At 38.9% G+C, this 22,957-nt stretch overlaps 1 protein-coding gene across 8 annotated transcripts in view; it reads left to right on the forward strand.

Annotated features, from left to right (window-relative positions):
- Nucleotides 1-22,957, forward strand: part of jmjd1cb (jumonji domain containing 1Cb) — a 200,990-nt gene that overhangs the window by 136,202 nt on the left and 41,831 nt on the right. For 6 of the 8 annotated variants that reach the window (XM_063071549.1, XM_063071552.1, XM_063071554.1 and 3 more), the window contains 8 exons: nt 473-650; nt 740-2,289; nt 4,897-5,069; nt 10,528-12,674; nt 19,453-19,654; nt 21,362-21,576; nt 22,049-22,201; nt 22,730-22,822. In XM_063071549.1, the coding sequence (XP_062927619.1) occupies nt 473-650; nt 740-2,289; nt 4,897-5,069; nt 10,528-12,674; nt 19,453-19,654; nt 21,362-21,576; nt 22,049-22,201; nt 22,730-22,822 (4,711 nt within the window). The remainder of the gene's footprint in view (nt 1-472; nt 651-739; nt 2,290-4,896; nt 5,070-10,527; nt 12,675-19,452; nt 19,655-21,361; nt 21,577-22,048; nt 22,202-22,729; nt 22,823-22,957) is intronic. The other 2 variants (XM_063071551.1, XM_063071550.1) reach the window with 2 other exon arrangements.

The raw sequence follows: 22,957 nt of genomic DNA on the forward strand, positions 1-22,957 counted from the left end.
AACCCAGCCTTGTCAGCATAACCATAATTCACCAGACTTGGCGACAAACTTGTAAGTATCCTGTACACTAGTAGTTTACCCGTGTTATCACATAATTCCATTAAGTGGTGACCAGATCAGCATGAATTAGCAAAACATTTTGTACAGCTCCAGCATGAGCTCTCAGGTTTTGCATTCTAAGGCTTAATCTATAATAAATACATTCACATACAAGTTGTTTATGTACATTCCTATTGAACAGCTCCAAAGTTCACTTGTGCCTCTATACATCTTTGTATACAACCACTTATAGGGTATTGTTTTCATCCTCATATGTCTTACCTCACTCTTTACCAGACTGAATTAATGGTTGCCAATCACTTAAACATTAGGTACCTCCTGATAGATTTAATGAAGCTTATTGAAATCTTCTAAGAACTGTTGCAACAAATATTGAAGCAAAGTATAAATAATATTATTTGATTACATCTAGGGTCATTATACACGTGCTCAAGCCAATAGTCCACGATTAGTGATGAGCTCCCAGAGTAATTCTGGGAAGCAGAATCAGCAACAACGAATCATCCGCTCAAATAAAAGGAAAGAATCTGATTTCAGTATACTGGAAGAAGATAAGACAGAGGATAAACATGAAAATGATGTAAAAGAAGGTGAAACCATGTTTTTTTTATTTCTTCTTACCTTGAGTATGTACGAAGTATAGTTACTGCTAAACATATATTTCATATTTTTCATATAGAGTCTTCTAAGTGCAAAAGAAAGCATTTGGTTAATAAAAGGAGGAAACCAGCAGGAGATGAAAATCAAGCGACTTCAGAAAGACTGAAAACAAATCATAACTCGGACACAGACAGCAGTGAATCTGAAAACTCTGTCAACAAAGTTATCTTAGATTCTTCCTCTGAGCAGAGTTCAGAAAATGAACTGACAAACAAGATAATTTTGGGTAAAAATAGAGATGAAAACATCTTTCAGAACAATACAGAAATGGGGGAAAAGATGGTAATTGATAACTCTTCTTACTGTGATAAGATGCAAGAAGTTAAGAAGGACAATGAAATTCAGAGGCCTGAACTAGTTGATATTAATATCCATAAACCAGAAATTGATTGTCAACAGAGTATAACATCACAAGAAGTAGCTAGTGGTTGTATTAGTGTAGAAGTAAAAACCATCAACGAATCTGTGCAACCATCTCTGGAAAGGGTGTTACAGTTACCTGTACAGAAACCTACACTTGGTTTCAGTAATGGAACTTCATCTGAAAATGTGCTTCATGAAGCTGGTGATATCTCTTCTCTCAGTCTTGTATCTCAGAAAATGGAAATCAATTCTGTGAACTCAACACATTCTGTTTCAAAAGAGCATATATCAAATATTCAAAAACCTGAGGTAGATTTAGATTTGAACAACAGAATGAACAGAAAATTCAAATCTCAATTTAATGAATTCTCTGTTGTTACTGAACGCAACAATAATTTGGAAAAAGAAACCGCATTGAATGCTTCAGGACCACAATTCAGCGTTTCTGTTCATGCTACCAACAAAATCAGTAAACCAAATAAAGTGACCACTTCACCTGAAATGCTGAAGCCGGATGTTTCTTATCCTCGCAGCCCGGCTGATTCAGTTTCCAGATCAACTTCAAGGTGCAGAAATGAGTCATCAACTTTCCAGCCTTTTCCTGCAAGAACGTTTGTGGAAACTACAAGAAGCCCTTTAATTATTGATAAAAATGAGCATTTTACTGTATACAGGGATCCTGCTTTGGTTGGGCCTGAGCCAGGAACAAAATCTTTGTCACTGTATTTGCAACCGCATCTTCACCCCCTTCACACTTCAGCACATTCAACTTGTTTGACCACAAATTGTTCTAATTTATCTGTAAGAGTATCGTCACAAAATTCTGCAAGATCTGCACAGACTTGTGCTTCTAATGATGCTCGGGCTGTCAGCACTGTGTTGTCCCACTCACTTCACTCTTCTCACCTTCTTCCTGGAGTACTACCAGGAGTTCCATCACCATCTTTGGTATGTCGACATTTAGATTCTGTGCATGCAAGAAATTTGAGCCCTTTAACACTGACACAATGCCAGCAACCGTTTTTGCAGCCACACTCGTCTCAGCTTGTTGGCCGGACTTGCCCATCTGCTCCTTATAATCAGCTTGGAGTCTATCCTGTTATCTGGCAGTATTCAAATGGCACAACTCTGTCTTCGGCTCTAAGTATGGCTTCGTCTAAGTGGATTCACCCTGAAAACTCAGTGAGTGCTGAAGCTTTTCAGAGGGTATGTTCCTTAGTTACATTTTACACTGTACAAATTTGTAAGGGTCTTATCGTTGCATTTTAATAATTCCTAAATATTCAGTTTTGGTACACGTAATCTGTTGCATGTCAAAGTTTAATTTACTTGAATAATGTTTTGAAGTTTATCCCCCCTTGTTCAATCCCTTCCGACCTATGTTCGTGACACTTCTCACGCTCTTAAACTTTTCGATGATTTTAAGTTCCCTGGCCCCCACCACTTTATTTTCACCATGGATGTCCAGTCCCTATATACTTCCATCCCCCATCAGGAAGGTCTCAAAGCTCTAAGCTTTTTGGATTCCAGACCTAATCAGTTCCCCTCTACCACCACTCTGCTCCGTCTAGCAGAATTAGTCCTTACTCTTAATAATTTCTCCTTTGGCTCCTCCCACTTCCTCCAAACTAAAGGTGTAGCTATGGGCACCCGTATGGGTCCTAGCTATGCCTGCCTTTTTGTTGGCTTTGTGGAACAATCTATGTTCCGTGCCTATTCTGGTATCTGTCCCCCACTTTTCCTTCGCTACATCGACGACTGCATTGGCGCTGTTTCCTGCACGCATGCTGAGCTCGTTGACTTTATTAACTTTGCCTCCAACTTTCACCCTGCCCTCAAGTTTACCTGGTCCATTTCCGACACCTCCCTCCCCTTTCTAGATCTTTCTGTCTCTGTCTCTGGAGACAGCTTATCTACTGATGTCTACTATAAGCCTACTGACTCTCACAGCTATCTGGACTATTCCTCTTCTCACCCTGTCTCTTGCAAAAACGCCATCCCCTTCTCGCAATTCCTCCGTCTCCGCCGCATCTGCTCTCAGGATGAGGCCTTTCATTCTAGGACGAGGGAGATGTCTTCCTTTTTTAAAGAAAGGGGCTTCCCTTCCTCCACTATCAACTCTGCTCTTAAACGCATCTCTCCCATTTCACGTACATCTGCTCTCACTCCATCCTCCCGCCACCCCCACTAGGAATAGGGTTCCCCTGGTCCTCACCTACCACCCCACCAGCCTCCGGGTATTGTCCGTAACTTCCGCCACCTCCAACGGGATCCCACCACTAAGCACATCTTTCCCTCCCCCCCCCGCATTCCGCAGGGATCGCTCCCTACGCAACTCCCTTGTCCATTTGTTCCCCCCATCCCTCCCCACTGATCTCCCTCCTGGCACTTATCCGTGTAAGCGGAGCAAGTGCTACACATGCCCTTACACTTCCTCCCTTACCACCATTCAGGGCCCCAAACAGTCCTTCCAGGTGAGGCAACACTTCACCTGTGAGTTGGCTGGGGTGATATACTGAGTCCAGTGCTCCCGATGTGGCCTTTTATATATTGGCGAGACCCGACGCAGACTGGGAGACCGCTTTGCTGAACATCTATGCTCTGTCCGCCAGAGAAAGCAGGATCTCCCAGTGGCCACACATTTTAATTCCACATCCCATTCCCATTCTGACATGTCTATCCATGGCCTCCTCTACTGTAAAGATGAAGCCACACTCAGGTTGGAGGAACAACACCTTATATTCTGTCTGGGGAGCCTCCAACCTGATGGCATGAACGTCGACTTCTCAAACTTCCACTAAGGCCCCACCTCCCCCTCGTACCCCATCTGTTACTTATTTTTATACACATATTCTTTCTCTTACTCTCCTTTTTCTCCCTCTGTCCCTCTGAATATACCCCTTGCCCATCCTCTGGGTCCCCCCCTCCTTGTCTTTCTCCCTGGACCTCCTGTCCCATGATCCTCTCGTATCCCTTTTGCCTATCACCTGTCCAGCTCGTGGCTCCATCCCTCCCCCTCCTGTCTTCTCCTATCATTTTGGATCTCTCCCTCCCCCTCCAACTTTCAAATCCCTTACTCACTCTTCCTTCAGTTAGTCCTGACGAAGGGTCTCGGCCTGAAACGTCGACTGCACCTCTTCCTGGAGATGCTGCCTGGCCTGCTGCGTTCACCAGCAACTTTTATGTGTGTTGCTAACATAGGAGATGATGGTTTCCTGTCTTAATTGAGTTGAATTAGTCAGGTAGATCAAATTAAATTAATCAGATCAGGGTGGCACTATGATGCAGTTTGCAGAGTTGCTACCTCATAGCTCCAGCGATCCAGGTTCAATACTGTCCTCTGTGCTTTTGTGTGGAATCTTTACATTCTCCCTGTGACTGTTCCAAATATGGATTGATTGGTTAATTGACTAGCTATAGATTTCCTCTAGTGTGCAGGCGAGTGCTTGAATCCGAATACATTAAGAAGAAAATGGGATTAACGTAAAGAGGAGGGCTGAAGTTGAGTGTTTCTATGCTGTGTAATTCTTCTGAATTCTGTTTCATTTGTATAGCTATTGTATAGTTAACTTGAAAATTTTAACATTGAGAAGCAGCTTGGATAAGTTGTAACAGGGTAGCTAGAATTACTTTCAATTGAATAAATGTTTCATGCATTTCTTGTGTTCCCTTAATGATTGATCAAGTTTACTGCTGTCTATGCTACAACTAGGCCAAACAAATTGTGGTTCTACCGTAGTAAATAATTTTACTTAATTTCTGTGCTAGCAGCTTTTGCAATGTTTATTGATGTAATCTACGTTTTTGGAACAGAATGCATCCAGTCCTTGGCTACCTCAGCACACCACTGTGACCTCAGCTGATGATCTGGGGTTACTAAACCACATTCCTGTTCGTCCTGCCAGTGCTGAACCTCATCGACCCTTGAAACTGGCCTCGTGTTCTAGTCCACCTTTGTCTAAGCCAACTGTAAATCATCAAAAAGAGTAAGCCTTATGAAGCTATTTAACCATTTTGTGAGTCATGCTAAAGGGGGCACATTTGAATAGGGGAACTAATATGTAATTATGAATAAAAGGTAATTGTTTAAAAGAGCTACATTTTGTTCATATCAGCAGTAGATAAAACTAAAAGACGGAAATTTGGGTAAGGAGTAAGAGATTTGAAAGAGATCTGAGGGGAACCTTTTTCGTTCAGAGTGATGAGTGCCTACTTGCACTACTTGGAAGAGTGGCTGAGAGCACTTAAATGTTAAAGCAAGCCTCTGAACTGCCCATGCTTAAGAATTAATGGGCAAGTATTGGAAGATGGTGTTAATACTGCTGGGTGCTCAGGAGCATGAACATGGTGAGCCAAATGACCTGTTTCCATGTTATCTGACATTTAGCCACAGTCGACTTTTGGGCTACTGAATTATGACCTGTGAACAACTTGTGTTTCTAGAAAGGCTTGATCTATAATGACAAAGGAATAGGAGCTGAAGTAGACTAGTGGCTCCTCTTGCTTGCTGTGATGTTCAATAAAATCATGGTTGATTTTCTTAAACTTTGGTTCCATTTTCCTGCTTTATTACATATCTCTGAAGAACTTTTTTTCAAGACCCCTGATTTTGAGATTGTGCCCCTTCTCTTGACATTCCAACTGGGGAGAGTGACGTTAAGCCCATTAAAATTTTTGTATATTTCAGTGTGATGTCCTTTCATTCTTCTAACTTCAATGACGACATTGGTCTCCTCTTATGACAACCACGTTCCAGATATCAACCACTCTGCTTTACAAACAAAACTTATCCCAAGGATCACCTTATAAAAACTTTGTCAATTAAAGCCTCTTGTCTCTGAAATCCCAACCACTGAAACCCAAGCAATAGGAAAAGGATTTTGACTACCTACACCAAGTCTCTCATAATTGAATTAACCATTAGATCATTCTTCAGCATTCTTTACTCAAGGAAAGACTAGTCTATCCAATCTCCCCATAGTAAAATCTGCTAAATTAGGCAACATCCTGGTGAATCTCTCTGCAATGAAACCACATCTTTCCAATCGTGTGGCAACCATAACAGCACCCAGTACTCCAAGAGTGGCTTTGCAAAGTTCCAGCATAATCTCCCAGCCTCTGCAGGAAATCATGCCATGAACTACCTTCATCTCTCCACTGACTGGTGTTTCTACTTTCAGGGAACTATAGCCTTTAGCCCCTCGGTCTCTGCATGCCCAGCCATTTACAGTATATACCCTGGCCCAAATTGACTTTATAAAATGCATCAACTGACACTTGGGTTTAAATTTCATCTGCCAGGGTTTCACCTAACTCTCCATCTATCTTTTTGCTGCGGCAGTCTTGGACAACCTTCCTTACTCCAGAACACCATTGTTTTTTTTTTGTGTTACCTGCAGACTTTAGTAATTTTCTACATTCACATACAAATTGTTAATGTACATCACAAAGTATAAAGGTCGTCACACTGTTCTTTGCCAGATAAGCTGCTACGATCTGTTTTAATGTTTTTTTGCGAATCTACTGTAATGTTCTGCTTTCCCTTTTTATATCAATAGCTTGGTTCTCCTTTTTTGAATAAAGAGAGAAAGCACCATTGTAATGGTTTTAACCAACTGAACTGAAGATTGTTAGTGAACAAGGCTGTATTTAAACCAGGAAGTTTAGAGTTGCCTAATAAAACAGAAAAGTAGAGGGGAAAGTTTTTCAGGCCAGAGAAATTGTTCAAATGTAATTAAAATTATCCCACTGTTAATTTACTTATTATAGACAACAATTTCTTGATTGTTGCATTTAACCATGTCTCAGATTTTGTGCTTAATGGGAATGATTAATGATAACCTCACTATTTGCTGGGTCAGGCCTGTACTTTGTGTTTACCCCTATGCACTTGGCTCATGCACAAGACAATGCAACAAACCCTTTCCCCCCTTAATTGCCCAGATGACCTCTGACAGCTTATGTTGTCAGAAAGGCCTTTCCTGTTTCAAAAATGTCTCAGTTAACAAATAGTTGGGAAAATTTTAGGTAATTGGAAAAAGATTTAAAGCTATTTAGAAGATTTTATCTGAGGAACAGATTTGCTTCAGGAGGAATTCTAAAGGACAGGATGTGGCAACATTTGGATAGATAGAGTCGGATCAGGAGGAGTCAGCATGACTTTGTGGGAAATTGTGCTTGATTCAAAATTGGCTTGGAGGAAAGGTGGTGGTTGCAAGTTGTTTCTTGGAATGAAAGCTGGAGACTATTGGTTTGCCACAGGGTCAGTGTGGGGACTCTTGTTATTTATTATTTATATAAATGATTTGGATGTGAATATACAAAGCTTGCTGATGACACAAAATTAGGTGTTACTCATGGTGAAAAGGTCATTGGAGATCACAAAGGAATCTTGATCAGTTAGGGAAGTGTACCGAGGGGTGGCAAATGGATTTCAAATCACTAGGTATGAGGTGATGCATTTGGAAAATCAGACCAGTGTAGGATGTGTACTATGAATGGTAAGGTGCTAAGAAGATGAATGAAACAGAGGGACTGAAGAGTACAAGTATATACTTCTTTGGGAATAGCATCACAGGTAGACAGGGTGGTGAAAAAGGCATTTAGCACACTGGCCTTCATCAATCAGGGCACTCAATATATGAGCTGGGACATTATGTTGCAGGTGAGATTGCACGGAGTACTGTGAGTTTAGGTCACCCTGTTAAAGGAAGGACTAGAAGGAGTACAGAAAGATATGAGGATGTTGCAGGATTAGAGGGTCTGAGTCATAGTGAGAGGTTGGCCAGGCTAGGACTTTATTCCTTGGAATGTAGGAAAATGAGCGGTGTCCTTATAGAAATGTTAAGAATTATGAGAGGTATTAATATCGTTAAAAATCATTTGGATAGGTACATGGAGGGATGGCACTTTGAGGGATATGGACCAAACTCGGGGAATGGTACTGGCTGGTAGGCACCGTGGTCAGCATGATCTCGTTAGATTGAAGGGCTGTATTTGAGATGTATTGCTGTATGATTAATTAACTGATGCAAATGACAAAATATGTTATCTTTTAAAAAAGTGTCTATTACTTTCCTTGGTGTTGATTGTGACCAAATTAAAAAGGTTATAGAAGTCCTCTGGGACGATGGTGAGTCTAAACATGGTGAAAAGTCAGAGTAACTTCAAGGGCATTCTGCAGTTACACAGAACTGTTGAGCATGCTTATCCATACACTGTACCTTATCAGCTCATTGTCAACACAATCTGACCCACTGTTTCTACTGCAATATCTGTGTTATGAGTAACAGGGTGTCATTTTCAAATGATTCATAGCAATGAAATGTTCTAACTAACAAATAAATTAATTAAGAGATTACTTGTCATACTACTGGTTTTACTTAGTGTGTCCAAATTGGTAGCTTTATTTCCTATATTTTAATATGACCCAGATACATCAGTAACTATATGATTTGGAATACCCTGTGACAGAACTTAATGGGTCCTGCATCAGCACCAATCCTGATACAGGATTTGACCAGAAACACCAGCCATCCCTTTATCTCCATAGATGTTGCTTCGCTGCTTGCTTTCTGACGGTGGTTTATTTTTGCTCTGGATTCCAGGGCCTGCAGTCTCTTGGTGCTCCTATGATTTGGAATATCTTGACTGCTTTGAAAATACAGTGGTGCTAGAAAGTTTGTTAACCCTGTAGAATTTTCTCTCTTTCTGCATAAATATGACATAAAATGGTGATCAGATTGTCACGTAATTCCTGAAACTAGATAAAGAGAACCCAATCAATAACACAAAAAAAATTATTCTTGTTCATTTATTTATTGAGGAAAAATAATACAGGTACTTTTTGGAAAAAGTATGTGAACCTTTGCTTTCAGTAACTGGTGTGACCCCCCCTTGTACAGCAATAACTTAAACCAAACATTTCTGGAAATTGTTGATCAGTCTAGCACATTGGCTTGGAGGAATTTTAGGCCATTCTTCCTTACAAAACTGCTTCAACTCTGTGATGTTGGTGGGCTTCCTTGCATGAACTGCTTGGGATTAGGGTCAGGACTTTGACTCAGCCATTCCAAAACATAAATTTTCTTCTTTTTAAACCATTCTGTTGTTGATTTGCTCTTGTCTTTCAGATGGTTCATTGTCTTGCTGCGTTTTCCAACTTCTATTAAGCTTCAGGTGACGGACTGCTACCCTGACACTCTCCTGTAAAATGTCTTGATACAATTTTGAATTCATTGTTCTGTCAACGTTTGCAAGCCATTCAGGTCCTGAGGCAACAAAGCAGCCCCAAACCATGATGCTCCTACTATGCTTCACAGTTCGGATAAGATTTTGGTGACAGTGTGCAGTACCCTTTTTCCTTCAAACATAGCAAAGTGCATTTCTGCCAGAAAGTTCAACTTTTGTCTCATCTGTCCACAGGACATTGTCCCAGAAGTGTTGTAAAATATCCAGGTGGTCTTTTGCAAACTTGAGACGTGCAGCAATAATTTTTTTTGGAGAGCAGTGGTATTCCCTACAGTGTCCTTCCATGACTCCATTCTTGTTCAGTGTTTTTTCTTATAGTGGACACATGAACAGAGACTTTAGCAAGCTCCAGAGTTTTCTGCAGGCCTTTTGCTGTTACATTTGGTTTCTTTTTCACCTCATTCAGCGTTGCATGTTGTGCTCTTGGTGTGACCTTTGCAGGATGCCCACTCCTAGGGCGAGTAGCAACATTACTGAATTTCCTCCATTTTTAGACAATTTCTTTTGCTGTGGACTGATGAACACTCAGATATTTAGAAATGCTTTTGCAGCTTGATGCATCTCTACATTTCTTTTTCTGAGGTCCTCTAGAAGTTGTTTTGATTGAGGTACGGTGCACATAAACAGATCTTTCTTGAGAAGAGCAAGCTCTGTCAGTGACGTGACTTTGTTTGTCTTTTTTTATAGGGCAGGGTACCTCTACAACTCATACCTCCAATCTCATCTCATTGATTGGAACACCCGAATCCAAATAGCTTTTGTAGAAGGCATTACCCCAGAGGTTCATATACTTTTTCCAGCAAGGGCATGTAATACTGGATCATTTTTCTCATTAAATAAATTAACAAGTATAATGTTTTTTGTGTTATTTATTTAATTGGATTCTCTTTATTTAATTTTAGGACTTGCATGAAGATCTGATCATATTATGCAGTAATCGAGAGAATGCTACAGGCTTCACAAACTTTCTAGCACCACTGTACCATGCCAGTAAAAGTTCTTTGGGATAGTTGGTGCCAATGTGGCTGCAAAGTGTCAAAAGTAGTGTAATGGATAAAAATTGTTTCACAGAGATTCAATAATATTTGATTTTTAATATTGTCAAAAACCTTTGGAAAAGTTTGCAACTATTTGAACATATATTCTTTCAGATAAACCATTGTCTATAATCTTTTTCTTTTGCTTTTGGAATAGAAAAATTGACAAGAAAACTTTACTAGAATGGAATGAATCAGTTACTTCTGCTCAAATGAAACTTAAACTTAATCATGATGACCCTTCACAAGGAATGGAAAACCAGCTGGCCCAAGGATTTATGAACACAGTCCTTTGTCAGAATAAGCCAAAAAGATCAACGCAGGAACAATGTGACAGTCACAATAAATACAAAGAGGAAAGTCGTAGGATTCTACAGGAAAGTATTGAAGTAGCTCGTCTTGCTTCCACAATCAAAACAAACAAATCTGCTAAAGGTGGCAGTTCTAGAATTATACCTTTGCCTAATGAGAACCTAAAACCCCAGAACATAAAACAGGATAGTGAAACTAAGTATTATGCAATTCAACTTCGTGCAGCAAAGAACTCAGTACCTCATTCTGTGCCCCAAAGCAACTACTTTACTACTTTGTCAAACAGTGTTATAAATGAGCCACCTCGGTTATATCTTTCTAAAGATGCATATAGTGAGAAAACAAATTCTTCATCTCCTGCTCTCCCTTCCTATAATAAGACTCTTTCCAAACCTCCTCCACTTATTAAACATCAACCTAAGGGCGAGGGAACAGCTGCCAAATCTACAGGACAGTTTTCCCATCAAGTAACTTCTCAAAGTCATGACTCAAATACTTCTGATCACAGGGGAATTACAGAAAAGTTGCCAGTTTCACCATCAGTTGTTAGGGGAGGTATGCCATCTCTACATAGAGCTCCTGTTCACCAACATACATCTCATCAAGTTGCAGACCGAAAAGAAGGTAGCTGTCGCAGTCTCTCCCCACCAACCTTAACTCCAGTGCTGCCTGTCAACGCTGCTAAGCTTTCTGAATCGCAGAAACCTCCTACTTTGCTGCCGGAGCCAAGGCCTGAAGTAAAATCTTGTATGAATAATCATACAGTCAAGTCTACTAACAGTTGGAACACTACTACAGGATTTCTTTGTAAGCCTGTTAGCCATTTGGACAACAAAAACAGTGAAATATTGCAAATGTCCCCAACATCTGTTATTGTAAGACCACCTTCTATAGTTAAGCAAGAAAGTAAAGCAGAAATTCAATGTATTGCAAAGGATTCAGGAAGGGAACGGGTGTTAATACAATCAAATTCCTTTAATTCAAAAGTCAAAGAAATGTGTACAATAATTTTGCCGAACATGAAAATGGATACTACAAGTATGGAACATGAAAGAAACTTTAAAGCTTTCCATCCAGGCAATAATTCAGACTCCAGCGCTGATATCAATTCCGTATACGATAACAATCCTGACCCTTCAACTTCTCAACTTATAACAACTAACATTTTGAGTGCCAAAGAAACAAATATAACTTCAGGCCAGTCACGCACCCTTATCAATAACAGTGTAGTAGAATCTTCAGATCATTTAAGAACACAGATAGAGGAATGCACAATTGATACAATATCTGATAAAGTTTCCTCAGCAGATGTCGCAGGAACAGGAGCCACTGTGCAAGGTGACACAGGAATCCCAAATGCAACTGATTACTACCATCTGAAGAAACACAAAGCTGCACTGGTTATGGCCCATTCTGGAAGTTCTCTTCCTTATAACAATGAGTCTGCAAGTCTCAAAATTGATAACAGTTCAGCATCTCTACTTCCCAAAAACACTGGAACAATCGGTGTATTTTGTAAAGTAAATTCTGTCACCAATGGCCAGATTTCTCAATCCAGTCAACCTAGTTTTCACACAAAATTGAAAAAAGCTTGGTTAACTAGACATTCGGAAGAAGACAAAAACACATGTAAAATTGAAAATAGAGAAACTATGGGGAGTGGTGCAAAGGAGCCAATTACAATTAGTTCATCAGCTTCCACGACAGATGATGTGGACAAGAAAGCTCACTCTGGAGTGAAAACTGAGCAGGATGAAAAAAAAACAAGAGGAACGAAAAGAACTTATGAATCTGGCTCTGAAAGTGATGTATCAGATGAAGGTGAAAATAAATTGGAGCATAGGGTCAAGCGTCAACCCAAGCCAACCTATAAAAAGAGGCAAAATGATCTGCAAAGGCGAAAAACTGAAACAGAGAGGGAGGAGGTGGAAATAAAACCAAATGGTACTTTATATAAGAATGCAAAGGAAAAGAAAAGTAAACTTCAGAGCAGTAAGTAATTTCAATTAATGTATAATTTGTCTTAATTTATAGTTTCAAATCATTGATGTGTAGAATCCTATGCACAGAAGCATAAGTTTAAAAGTCCAGTTAAAAAGTGATACATTGCAATTTTAAATGCTTTTTGGGTCTAATGGTTTAATATTAGCAATCATTGGACTGAATTATATATCTTTATAATAAAGATATTCTGGTGCAGTGTTGACAGATTCTTGTGGACAACCAAGCATTTGAGTGAACTCTGGATTTTATTATTAAACTATTATCCTAGACCTGAGTAGAGTTCTTATTGAGAGGTTAGGACAGTATTTACTCTATTATTTGAAGCAGTTATGAATCAATAATAGAATCAGTTGCAAACTAGTCCTGGCAGATTAATGACAAGTCCCTTGCAGAAAGACATGAGTGAACCACTTCTTTAGTTAGTTTTCTGCTATCAGCCCATAAGTTATCAGATGAATTGAATTATGTTTCTAATAGCTTTGGATAGCTGATCTAGTAGTATTATGATCAATAGATTATTACACGTTGTGCAAATTGAACAAATACTATAAATGATAAACTAAGACTATTACCATACTTTTTGAAAAAAAAAGATTAGTTTACAATCAGAGAAGGAACAAAAATTCAGTGATAGATAGATTCTTTATTGATCCGAAAGGAAATTAGTGTCAAAGTAGCATTATAAGTGCACAGAAATACAGATGTTAGAAGAGAAGTTTTAAAAAAAAGTTACCTTAAAAATAAGATGTACAAGATTTACAAGTCAAAGGTTACAAGATTTCCAAAGTTACATTGAGAAGATGGTAGTGAAAGAATTAAGATAATATGCAGCAATGGGTGCACATTCATCTCATCCAGATAAGAAGTGATGATAGTATTCTACAGGGTATCTGTGATAGCAGGGTGTGGTAAACCAAGCTTAAACAGAGGTTAACAAGAGGGGGTTATCACTTTTCTGACTATAGGTTAACTCATTACAGAACCTAATGGCTGAGGGTAGGAATGACCTCATATAGCACTCTTTGGAGCAACACAGTTGTCTTAGTCAATTACTAAAAGTACTCCTCTGTTTAGCCAAGGTGGCATGCAGAGGGTGGGAAACATTGTCCAGAATTGCCAGGATTTTCTGTAGGGTCCTTTGTCCTACCACAGCCTCCAGTGTGTCCAGTTTGACTCCTATAACAGAGCCAGCCTTTCTAATCAGTTTATTGAGCCTGTTGGCATCACCCGTGTTGATGCCATTGCCCCAGCACTCTACTGTGTAGATTTGAAGGTGATGTCGAGTATTGTATTTATTACATTTCCATTTAAAGTTTCTTCCTAATGATAGTTACTCAGCAAACTAACAATTGCACATGCATCTTTTGTTTTTAGTAGTTAAACTATGTTATTCTGGCATGCTCTGGGCTTTGGTGCTATACTGGCAGACGTTTGGGACTTTCAGATGTTGTTCACTTAATGCTCCATATTCACTTTTTATTTAATATTTTACATAGTGGAAAAGATTTTACTGTGAAAAAGAATCTGATAATGAGTTAAGTGAGGATCTCTGAAGCATGTCATGATTATGAAAGAGGAAGGCTCAATGGCCCTGAAGTGCATAGAGCTGAATCAATCCCTAAAGTCCTGATCAGGTGTATCATTGAACATTGTGGGAAGGAAAGGAACAATTGCTGAGGCCCTGGCAGAGATTTATCTGTCTTTGTTAACTGCAGGTGAGGTACTGGAAGAGTGGAGAATAGCTCATGTTGTGTCTTTACTGAAAATGGGATGAAAGGAGAGCGGTAAGACATAGAAGCATGGTCATTTGGCCCATCCATGGCTGATCTATTATCCCTCTCAACCACATTCTCCTGCCTTCTCTCTGTAACCTTTGCTGCTCTGACTAATCAAGAACCTATCAACTTTAAATATACCCCATAACTAGGCCTCCACAGCTGTCTGAGGTAATGACTTCCACAGATTCACTACCCTTTAGCTATATAAAAAAAAATTCCTCCTCATTAGTGTTCTAAATGGATGTCTCTCTATTCTGAGGTTGTGCCCTCTGGTCCTAGACTCCCTGACTATAGGAAACGTCTCCACATCCACTGTCTAGACTTTTCAGTATTCAGTAGGTTTCAAGATGTTGTCTACGTGGACTTCGACAAGGCCCCACTTTGCAGGCTGGTCTGGAAGATTAGAACACAGAATCCAACTGAGCTAGCCAATTGGATACAAACAGACAGATCATTCCATACATAAGTATATAGTAGTAATAGAAAGGAAAACAGAATTCAGAATATTGAGACAGTGCAGGTAGACCAATAAGGTGTGAGGGCCATGATGAGGTAGACTGGGCGTTAGTTGGATAGAAGCTGCTGTCTTTGAGCCTGGTGGTATGTGTTGTCAAACTTGAATCTTCTGCTCAACTTGGAGGGTGGTTGTGGAGATGAAAGAATGATTGGGGTGGGAGGAATTGTTGATTATATTAACTGTTTTCCTGAGGCATTGGGAAATGTTGACAAGCAGTGCAGGAGAGGTTAATTTGCATGATGGACTGGGCTCAAATGCAACTCTGCAATTTCTTGGGGTCTTGGGTTGAGCAGATGCCATACTATTTTGTGATGAATCTAGATAGGAAGCTTTCTATGGTGACTCTTAACAAAATGGTGGGAGTCCTGTCAAATTTCCATAGCCTTCTGAGGAAGTAGAGGCATTGTTCTACTTTCCTGGCCATAGCATCCACATGGCTGCACCAGGACACGTCACTGGTGATATTTACACCAACGAACTTGAAGTTCTCAATCATCTCCACCTCAGCACCATTGATCTAGGCAGGGATATAGTGGTGTTAGAAAGTTTGTGAACCTTTCAGAATTTTCTCCATTTCTTCAGAAATATGACCTAAAATGTGATCAGATCTTCCTAAAACCAGATAAAGAGAACTCAATTAAACAAATAATACAAAAAATATACTTGTTCATTCATTGAGAAAAATGATCCAGTATTACATGTATTTGTTGGAAAAAGTATGTGAACTTTTGTTTTCAGTAACTAGTGTGACCCCCCCTTGTACAGTAATAACTTCAACCAAATGTTTCTGGTAGCTGTTGATCAGTCCCACACATATTGGCTTGCAGGAATTTTAGACCATTCCTCCACACAAAACTGCTTCAACTCTGAGATGTTGGTGGGCTTCCTTGCATGAACTGCTTGCTTCCACAACATTTCTATAGGATTAAGGTCAGGACTTTGACTCAGCCATTCCAGAACATGAAATTTCTTCTGCTTTAACCAATCTTTGGTAGAATAACTTGTGTGTTTAGGGTTCATGCCTTGCTGTGTGACCCACCATATTGAGATTCAGTTCATGGACTGATATCCTGACATCTTCCTGTAGAATTTGCTGAAACAATTCAGAATTCATAGTTCCATCAATGATGGCAAGCTGTCCTGGCCCCAAGGCAGCAAAGCAGGCCCAAAGCATGACAATGCCACCACTATGTTTCACAGATGGGATGAGGTTCTTATGCTGGAATGCAGTGTTCTTTTCACCGAACATAATGCTTCTCATTTAAGCCAAAAAGTTCTAGTTTGAACTCATCCATTCACAGAACACTCTTCCAATAGCCTTCTGGCTTATCCATGTGGTCTTTAGCAAACTTTAGATGGGGAGCAATGTTCTTCTTGGAGAGTAGTGGCTTTCTCCTTGCAATCTTGCCTTGCACACCATTGTTGTTCAGTGTTTGCCTGATGGTAGACTCATGAACACTGATATGAGCCAATGCAAGAGAGGCTCCTTAGATGTTACCCTGGGGTTCTTTGTGACCCCCTGGAATATTACATGCCTTGCTCTTGGAGTGATTTTTGTGGTTGACCTCTCCTGGGGAGAGGAACAACAGAGTTGAATTTCCTCCATTTATACACCATCTGCCTGTCTGTGGATTAGTGGAGCCCAAACTTTTTAGAAGTAGTCTTGTATCCTTTTCCAGCTTGGTGAGCATCAACTTTTTTTCTGAGCTCCTCAGAAATCTCCATTGATCGAGGAATGGCACACATCAAAAAAACACTGTGGTAAAGAGCAAATTTTGATGGTGAAGACCCAGGTGTATGTTCTTTAAATAGGGCAGGACCTTCCATGCTCATACCTGATTGATATCCCATTGATTGAAACACCCGACTCTAATTTCCCCTTAAATGAACTGATGATCCTTGAAGTTCACATACTTTTTCCAACAAATACATGTAATATTGGATCATATTTCTCAATAAATGAACAAGTATAATGTTTTTTTTAATTATTTATTTAATTGGGTTCTATTTGTCTATTCTTAGGACTTACATTAAGATCTGATCATATTTTAGGTCATTTTTTTGCAGAAATAGAGAAAATTATAAAGGGTTCACAAACTTTCTAGCACCACTGTATGTACTCCACTCTGCTTACAGGAATCAATGACTAGCTCCTTTTGCTGATATTCAAGGAAAGGTTATTGTCTGATGTTGTACTGTCTTTGTGGTGGGAAGGGTTGTTTTTTTTACATTGGATTCCTGTGAGGCAGGGATTGGTGCTGGTCTCCTGTTGTTCTATAAGTGAGCTAGATGAGAATGTGTATGGCACAACGAGTAAATTTGCAGATGACACCGTATTGGTGGTATAGTGGACAATGAAGGTTATATATGATTACAACAGGACTTAAAACAAATAGAAAAGTAGGCAAATGAATAGCAAATGGAGCTTCACATTGGCAAGTGCAAAATTTTTCATTTTGGAAAGTTAAACCCCAGAACATAGTGAATTGGAAAGTTCCTGGGGACTGTTGTTGAGCTGGGGGGCAAAGGGGTACAAGTATATAGTTCTCTAAAAGTGAGGACATGGATAAGTTGGTGAAGAAACGTTATGGTCTGCTTGCCTTCATTGTCTGTGGCATTGAGTACAGGAGGTGGGACACTGTATTAAGGTTGTACAAATGTTGTAAAGACTGCATTATGTACAGTTCTGGTTGTCATACTATATATAGGAATGGTGTAATTAATAGAGAACACAGAAAAATATCACAAGTATGTTCAATGGAAGGGAGAGTTTGAATTGGCTAGTACTTTTCCCCTAGAGCAAAGGAGGCTGAGGTTACTTTGAAGTTTATAAAATTATAAGAGGATAGATAGAAATTGATAATCAGCCCTTTTCCCAAGGTAAGAGAGTCTAAAACTAAAAGACATAGGTTTAATGTGAGAGGGGAAAGATTTACTGGAAATCTGAGTAGCTCGTTTTCTCACTCAGAGTGATGGGAATATGAAACAGACTGCAAGAGAGCTCAGTTATAACATTTGAAGAATGTTTATACAAGTACGTGGATAGGAAAGGTTTAAAGGGATATGGGATCAAGCACAAGCAAATAGTATTGGCTTAGATAGGTGTCTTGGTCAGCATGTATGAGTTGGCCTAAAAGGCTGTGCTGTATAACTGCATGAATATTCCAATGATTTCAGTGAGATTAAAGGAAACACAGAAAGCAGGAACCTGGTGTGTTTGAGGAGAGAGTGGGGAAACTAATACTGTGAGTTTCAAGGGAGCATGAGAGCCAGGGCCCCAGCATATCCTTGGACCCCGGAATCAGCACCCTGTGAGTCAGATGCTGAACATTTGAGATTTCTTAATAATGGAATAGTAGAATATTGAATTTTTATGTATTTATGTCTGGGAATATGCCGTGCATGCAGTCATGCTGTCTCAATAGCTTCTATCATAGAATCTGTCTAGTGTTGGTATCCATAAGCATTAAGTTCCACTTGAAGCCATTAAATCAATAAATAGTTGAAAGGGCTGAATCTGATCAAGACTGATGATTCATCAAAACTCAGATTCAGTGTTCTTGGTCCAACTGAAGGGTAAATGGCTGGCTCAGCACTTAATTGGCTGTAACAGCTGGTGAAGCCCCATCCACTGACTCGACGACTAACTTGTCATCATTCCTTAGTAAAAAAAGAAATATTGTGTCAGAATTACATTTCTGATATCTCATCATGTGGCTTTGAATGGTAAATTAATTGAGGATGAGTACAAGTGAGGTGCTCATTTTTTTAGTAAAATAACATCCTGTGTAAACATTTTACTGTTTATACTGATAAACAGAGAGACCTTGGGATACAAGTTCAAAGTTTCCTGAAAATGGAGCAATTGAAGAAATATCAACTGCTTGCCTTCATTGGAAGGGGCAGAGAATATAGAGTTGTAATGCCATGGTTAATCTGCACTGGAGTATTGTGTTTAGTTCTGGTTGCCACACTGTAGGAAGGATGCACTGGAGATGCACCAGGATATTGCTTGGATTAGAGGGCTTTATTTACAAGGAGAGATTGGATAGGCTAGGTTTGTTTTCCCTGCAGCAAAGGAGGCTGAGGGGTTACCTGATGGAAGAATATAGATTATGTGAGGTCTGGATAAGGTAGTTATTGAAAAAAGTAGATTGAGGACATAAGTTTAAGGTAAGAAATGAGAGGCTTAGAAGGGATCAGAAGGGAAAATGTTTCCAGACAAGAAGGTTCATATCTGAAAGATTAGCAGAAGGAACTGATAGAGGAAGGTACAATCATAACATTTTAAGAGGCATTTGGGCAGGTACTTGATTAACCAAGGATTAGAAAGCTACAGACCTAATTCGGACAAATAGTATTAGTATAGCTAGGTGCAAGAGCCAGCATGAGTATAATAGGCTGACTAGCCTGCATCTGTACTGTGTTATTCTATGTTTTAGTTTTAGGGATATTTGTACTACTTTTGCAGATGGTTTACCACGTTCTGTCTTGAAAGACTGGAGAAAAGTTAAAAAGCTTAAGCAGACCGGGGAACCTTTCCTGCAAGACGACTCGTGCTCTGAAATAGCCCCAAATCTGCAAAAGTGTAGGGAATGTCGCATGATTCGTTATCGGAAAAATGAGGAGTTCAGCCAGTCAGCTGTATTCTGCAGATTCTATTACTTCCGCCGGTATGTAACTATGATTTTTGGGCTCACGATATTGAGAAACTATTTATGATGAAGCAAGAAATTAAGAACGATCTTTCCCCCTCTTGAACTGAACCAATCTAATTATAATTCAGAGTTTAGTCTAGGATCTCCAAGCCAGGGGTGATAAACAAGAGAACAGTTTTCTTACACAAAAATGCAAAATTTTGAAGTAATTTGAAGAATGGAAGTGATGAGATCAGAAGCAACATTAATCAGCATCAAGAATATTCTAGGCCTGCAAAGTTTAAGAGCATGAGAGATACAGTGTATCAGAGTTCTCATACAGAGTGATGTGTTCGCATACAAAATAATATCGAGCTCAACATCAATTTGCCTCTGCTCAAACATTTGTGAAGAACAAAAGTCTCTGGAACATATCTTCTAAAATCATGGTTAGCACTTGAAAGAAACAATATTGAAGAAAATAGAGGAAGGAGATCCACAGATGACAATTTGAAAAATGAAGGAAGATATATGCCAAGTGTACAATAAACATAGCTCTTCTATCATTTATAAATGAGAATAATAATGGTAAGCAGGAGTTATACTGTGAAAATTCCCTTACTTCACTATCGGATTATTTGGAAGTCCTGATGGTTTAACTGTAGGCTCACCATATCACGTTTGCAATATTCATTGAGCCCCCTGTCCCGTGGTGGAGTGGGGAGAAGGGGCTTCCTTTTCTCTCACCATTTGGGGAGGGGTGCTAGTTCTAGTGCTCCATTTTGATACTGCAATGACCAATTATTTTTTTAAATTGATACAGCAAAGAAAATTTTGAGTGATAACATCTAAACTGCACAAAATTGCATCTGGTGATGTTTGTTCAAATTTTGAAAACAAAGTGAGAATACAAAGTGCTCAAAATTCTAGTTTACCTACCTTAACTAAAATGAACCAATTATTGGAACAAGGAGATACAGAACTTTTATGCAATATTTGTTAAATAACTAAAAGGAATAATAAAATCTTAACAAGATTTTGGGTATTAAACTATTATCCATGTTTTAGACCATAAATTATAAATATAATGGAGCCATCAGAACATTGTGAAATATTATATAATGCAAGGATATGGTCAAAACTGCAGCTTTTTAATGAGCTAAAGTGACTCAAAATGATGTCAATGTTTCTGGCAGGTTAACTAATGTTTTTGCTATGGATTGTTCGATAGTACCTAGCCAATATGGACTGAGAAAAATTACCACAAGGGTAGCATAATGAGTGCATAGGGCACTTCATGTAGCTTTTGAGTCTGTAGCTACAATATTATTTTAAAAATAAAATATTTTAAATATAATTGGATAAAAATTTGATGATAGAATACAGAGAAAGACAATGGCATTCTAGAAGCAAACGAGAAAATCTGCAGATGTTGGAAATCCAAGCAACACGCAAAATGCTGGAGGAACTCAGCAGGCCAGGCAGCATCTATGGAAAAAAGTGCAGTCGATGTCCTGCTGAAGGGTCTTGGCCCAAAAAGTCGACTGTACTTTTTTCCATAGATGCTGCCTGGCCTGCTGAGTTCCTCCAGCATTTTGTGTGTGTTACTTGGCATTCTAGAAGCTCAAATTGAAAAAGGCATAATTTTATCCGTAGCTTCTGAGAAAGAATGTATATTTTATATTATGGAAAACAATAAACTGCAGCTTTTGTTGTTATACTTTTCCCTTTGTACTTCCTCAGACTGGCATTCAGTAAGAATGCTGTACTAAGGACTGATGGGTTTTCAACTCCAGGCCAGTATGATGATGAAGCAATAAACTTGTGGCTGCCAAAATACTCTGCAGATCTGAATTTGGACACAGAATCTTCCAAGTACATATTGAGAAATATTGGAGATACATTTTGTCAAATAGAGACGTCTGAGAAGACTGCTATGACATGGTTGAAACCAGATGGTAATACTTAACCTTTAACGGCCATGCCGAGTTACTGAACTATTTCGATAATATGAATTTTATTTGTAATTTAATTTTATGTAAAGCTGTGGTTTCCATTTTGATAGATTATCAACTTCTTGCAATGTAAATAATATATAATTACTCATTAATCTGTGTTGATGAAGAGGTGTTTGATTCAAGAATTAGGGGTAGATCTTGTGTATTGGAAGCTAATGTAGAAAAAAACGTAAATAGGTGATGTTAGCAAATTTATGTTTGAAGTACTGTATGCATTTTCTATTTGCATGCTTAGGATATGGGCCTCAGTATATTTTTATATTGTGCCAGACATGATATTGTGAGGACTGTTATGGGGGTTTTTATTTTTAAACATGATGTAGCCTAAACAAAGTGCAATCTAAGCTGGTGAACTTTTCCCTATTAACTGAGAGCTTCAGTATATGGTAACACTGTTTATTTTGTCTTTCAGCCAAATTAGCCTGGAAGAGAGCCGTAAAAGGAGTTCAGGAAATGTGTGATGCATGTGAAGCTACATTGTTTAATGTCCATTGGGTTTGCCAGAAATGTGGATTTGTGGTCTGTTTGGACTGTTACAAAGCAAAGGAAAGAAAAGGTTCCAAAAGTTAGTTTCTGAATTAATTTGATCTGTGAATAAAATGGTACACAAGCAATATTCATTAACTGTACAGTAATTTTGGCGCTGGGATTGCCATTCTTTTAGTGCATTGGAATGAAAATCCTTGGTGATTTTCACATATACCTTCATGCTACTGTGATCCACAAGGAGTCATTAATTCTTGGAGTTGCACCAAGTTATGCATTCATCAGTCCATAGGGTCTTCCATGTTTGAAATACAGAATCTGACTGTGTGGTTCTATGAAAATGGTATCAAGATGTGCAAAACTATGCAGTAAAGTTGGGGTAACACTTCAAGACTTTAGTTGAAGGTATATTGTTCAGTACCTCCACAGCATATTCTTAATTAAAATCACTGGCTAATGAAAAAGTTCACTTTTTCAGAAAGGTGAATGATTCTTTTAGTTTTGTCTCTCCCAGAAGTTTAAGAATTCTTAGTTTGTTTCCTTTCCATGCTTTAAAATTATCTATTAGCTATTTAAGTATATATTTCCTTTTTTTTAACAATTGTAGCTGTTAAAGAAATTTATGTCTGGCTGAAGTGTGTCAAAGGTCAAGTTCATGATCCAAAAAGCCTGATGCCAACACAGATTATTCCTGGCTCTGGTAAGGTTCTGCATTTACAGTTTAATTGTGAATCAGTTTTGCTAAACTTTTAGGTAAGCATGAAACATTTCAAAAAGCAGTTCTTTCTTTATATTCTGATTAAGACAAAAAGGACTATTTCCTTAATCACAGAAT

Source organism: Mobula hypostoma, chromosome 19, assembly GCF_963921235.1.
Source record: "Mobula hypostoma chromosome 19, sMobHyp1.1, whole genome shotgun sequence".
Lineage (NCBI taxonomy): Eukaryota > Metazoa > Chordata > Chondrichthyes > Myliobatiformes > Myliobatidae > Mobula > Mobula hypostoma.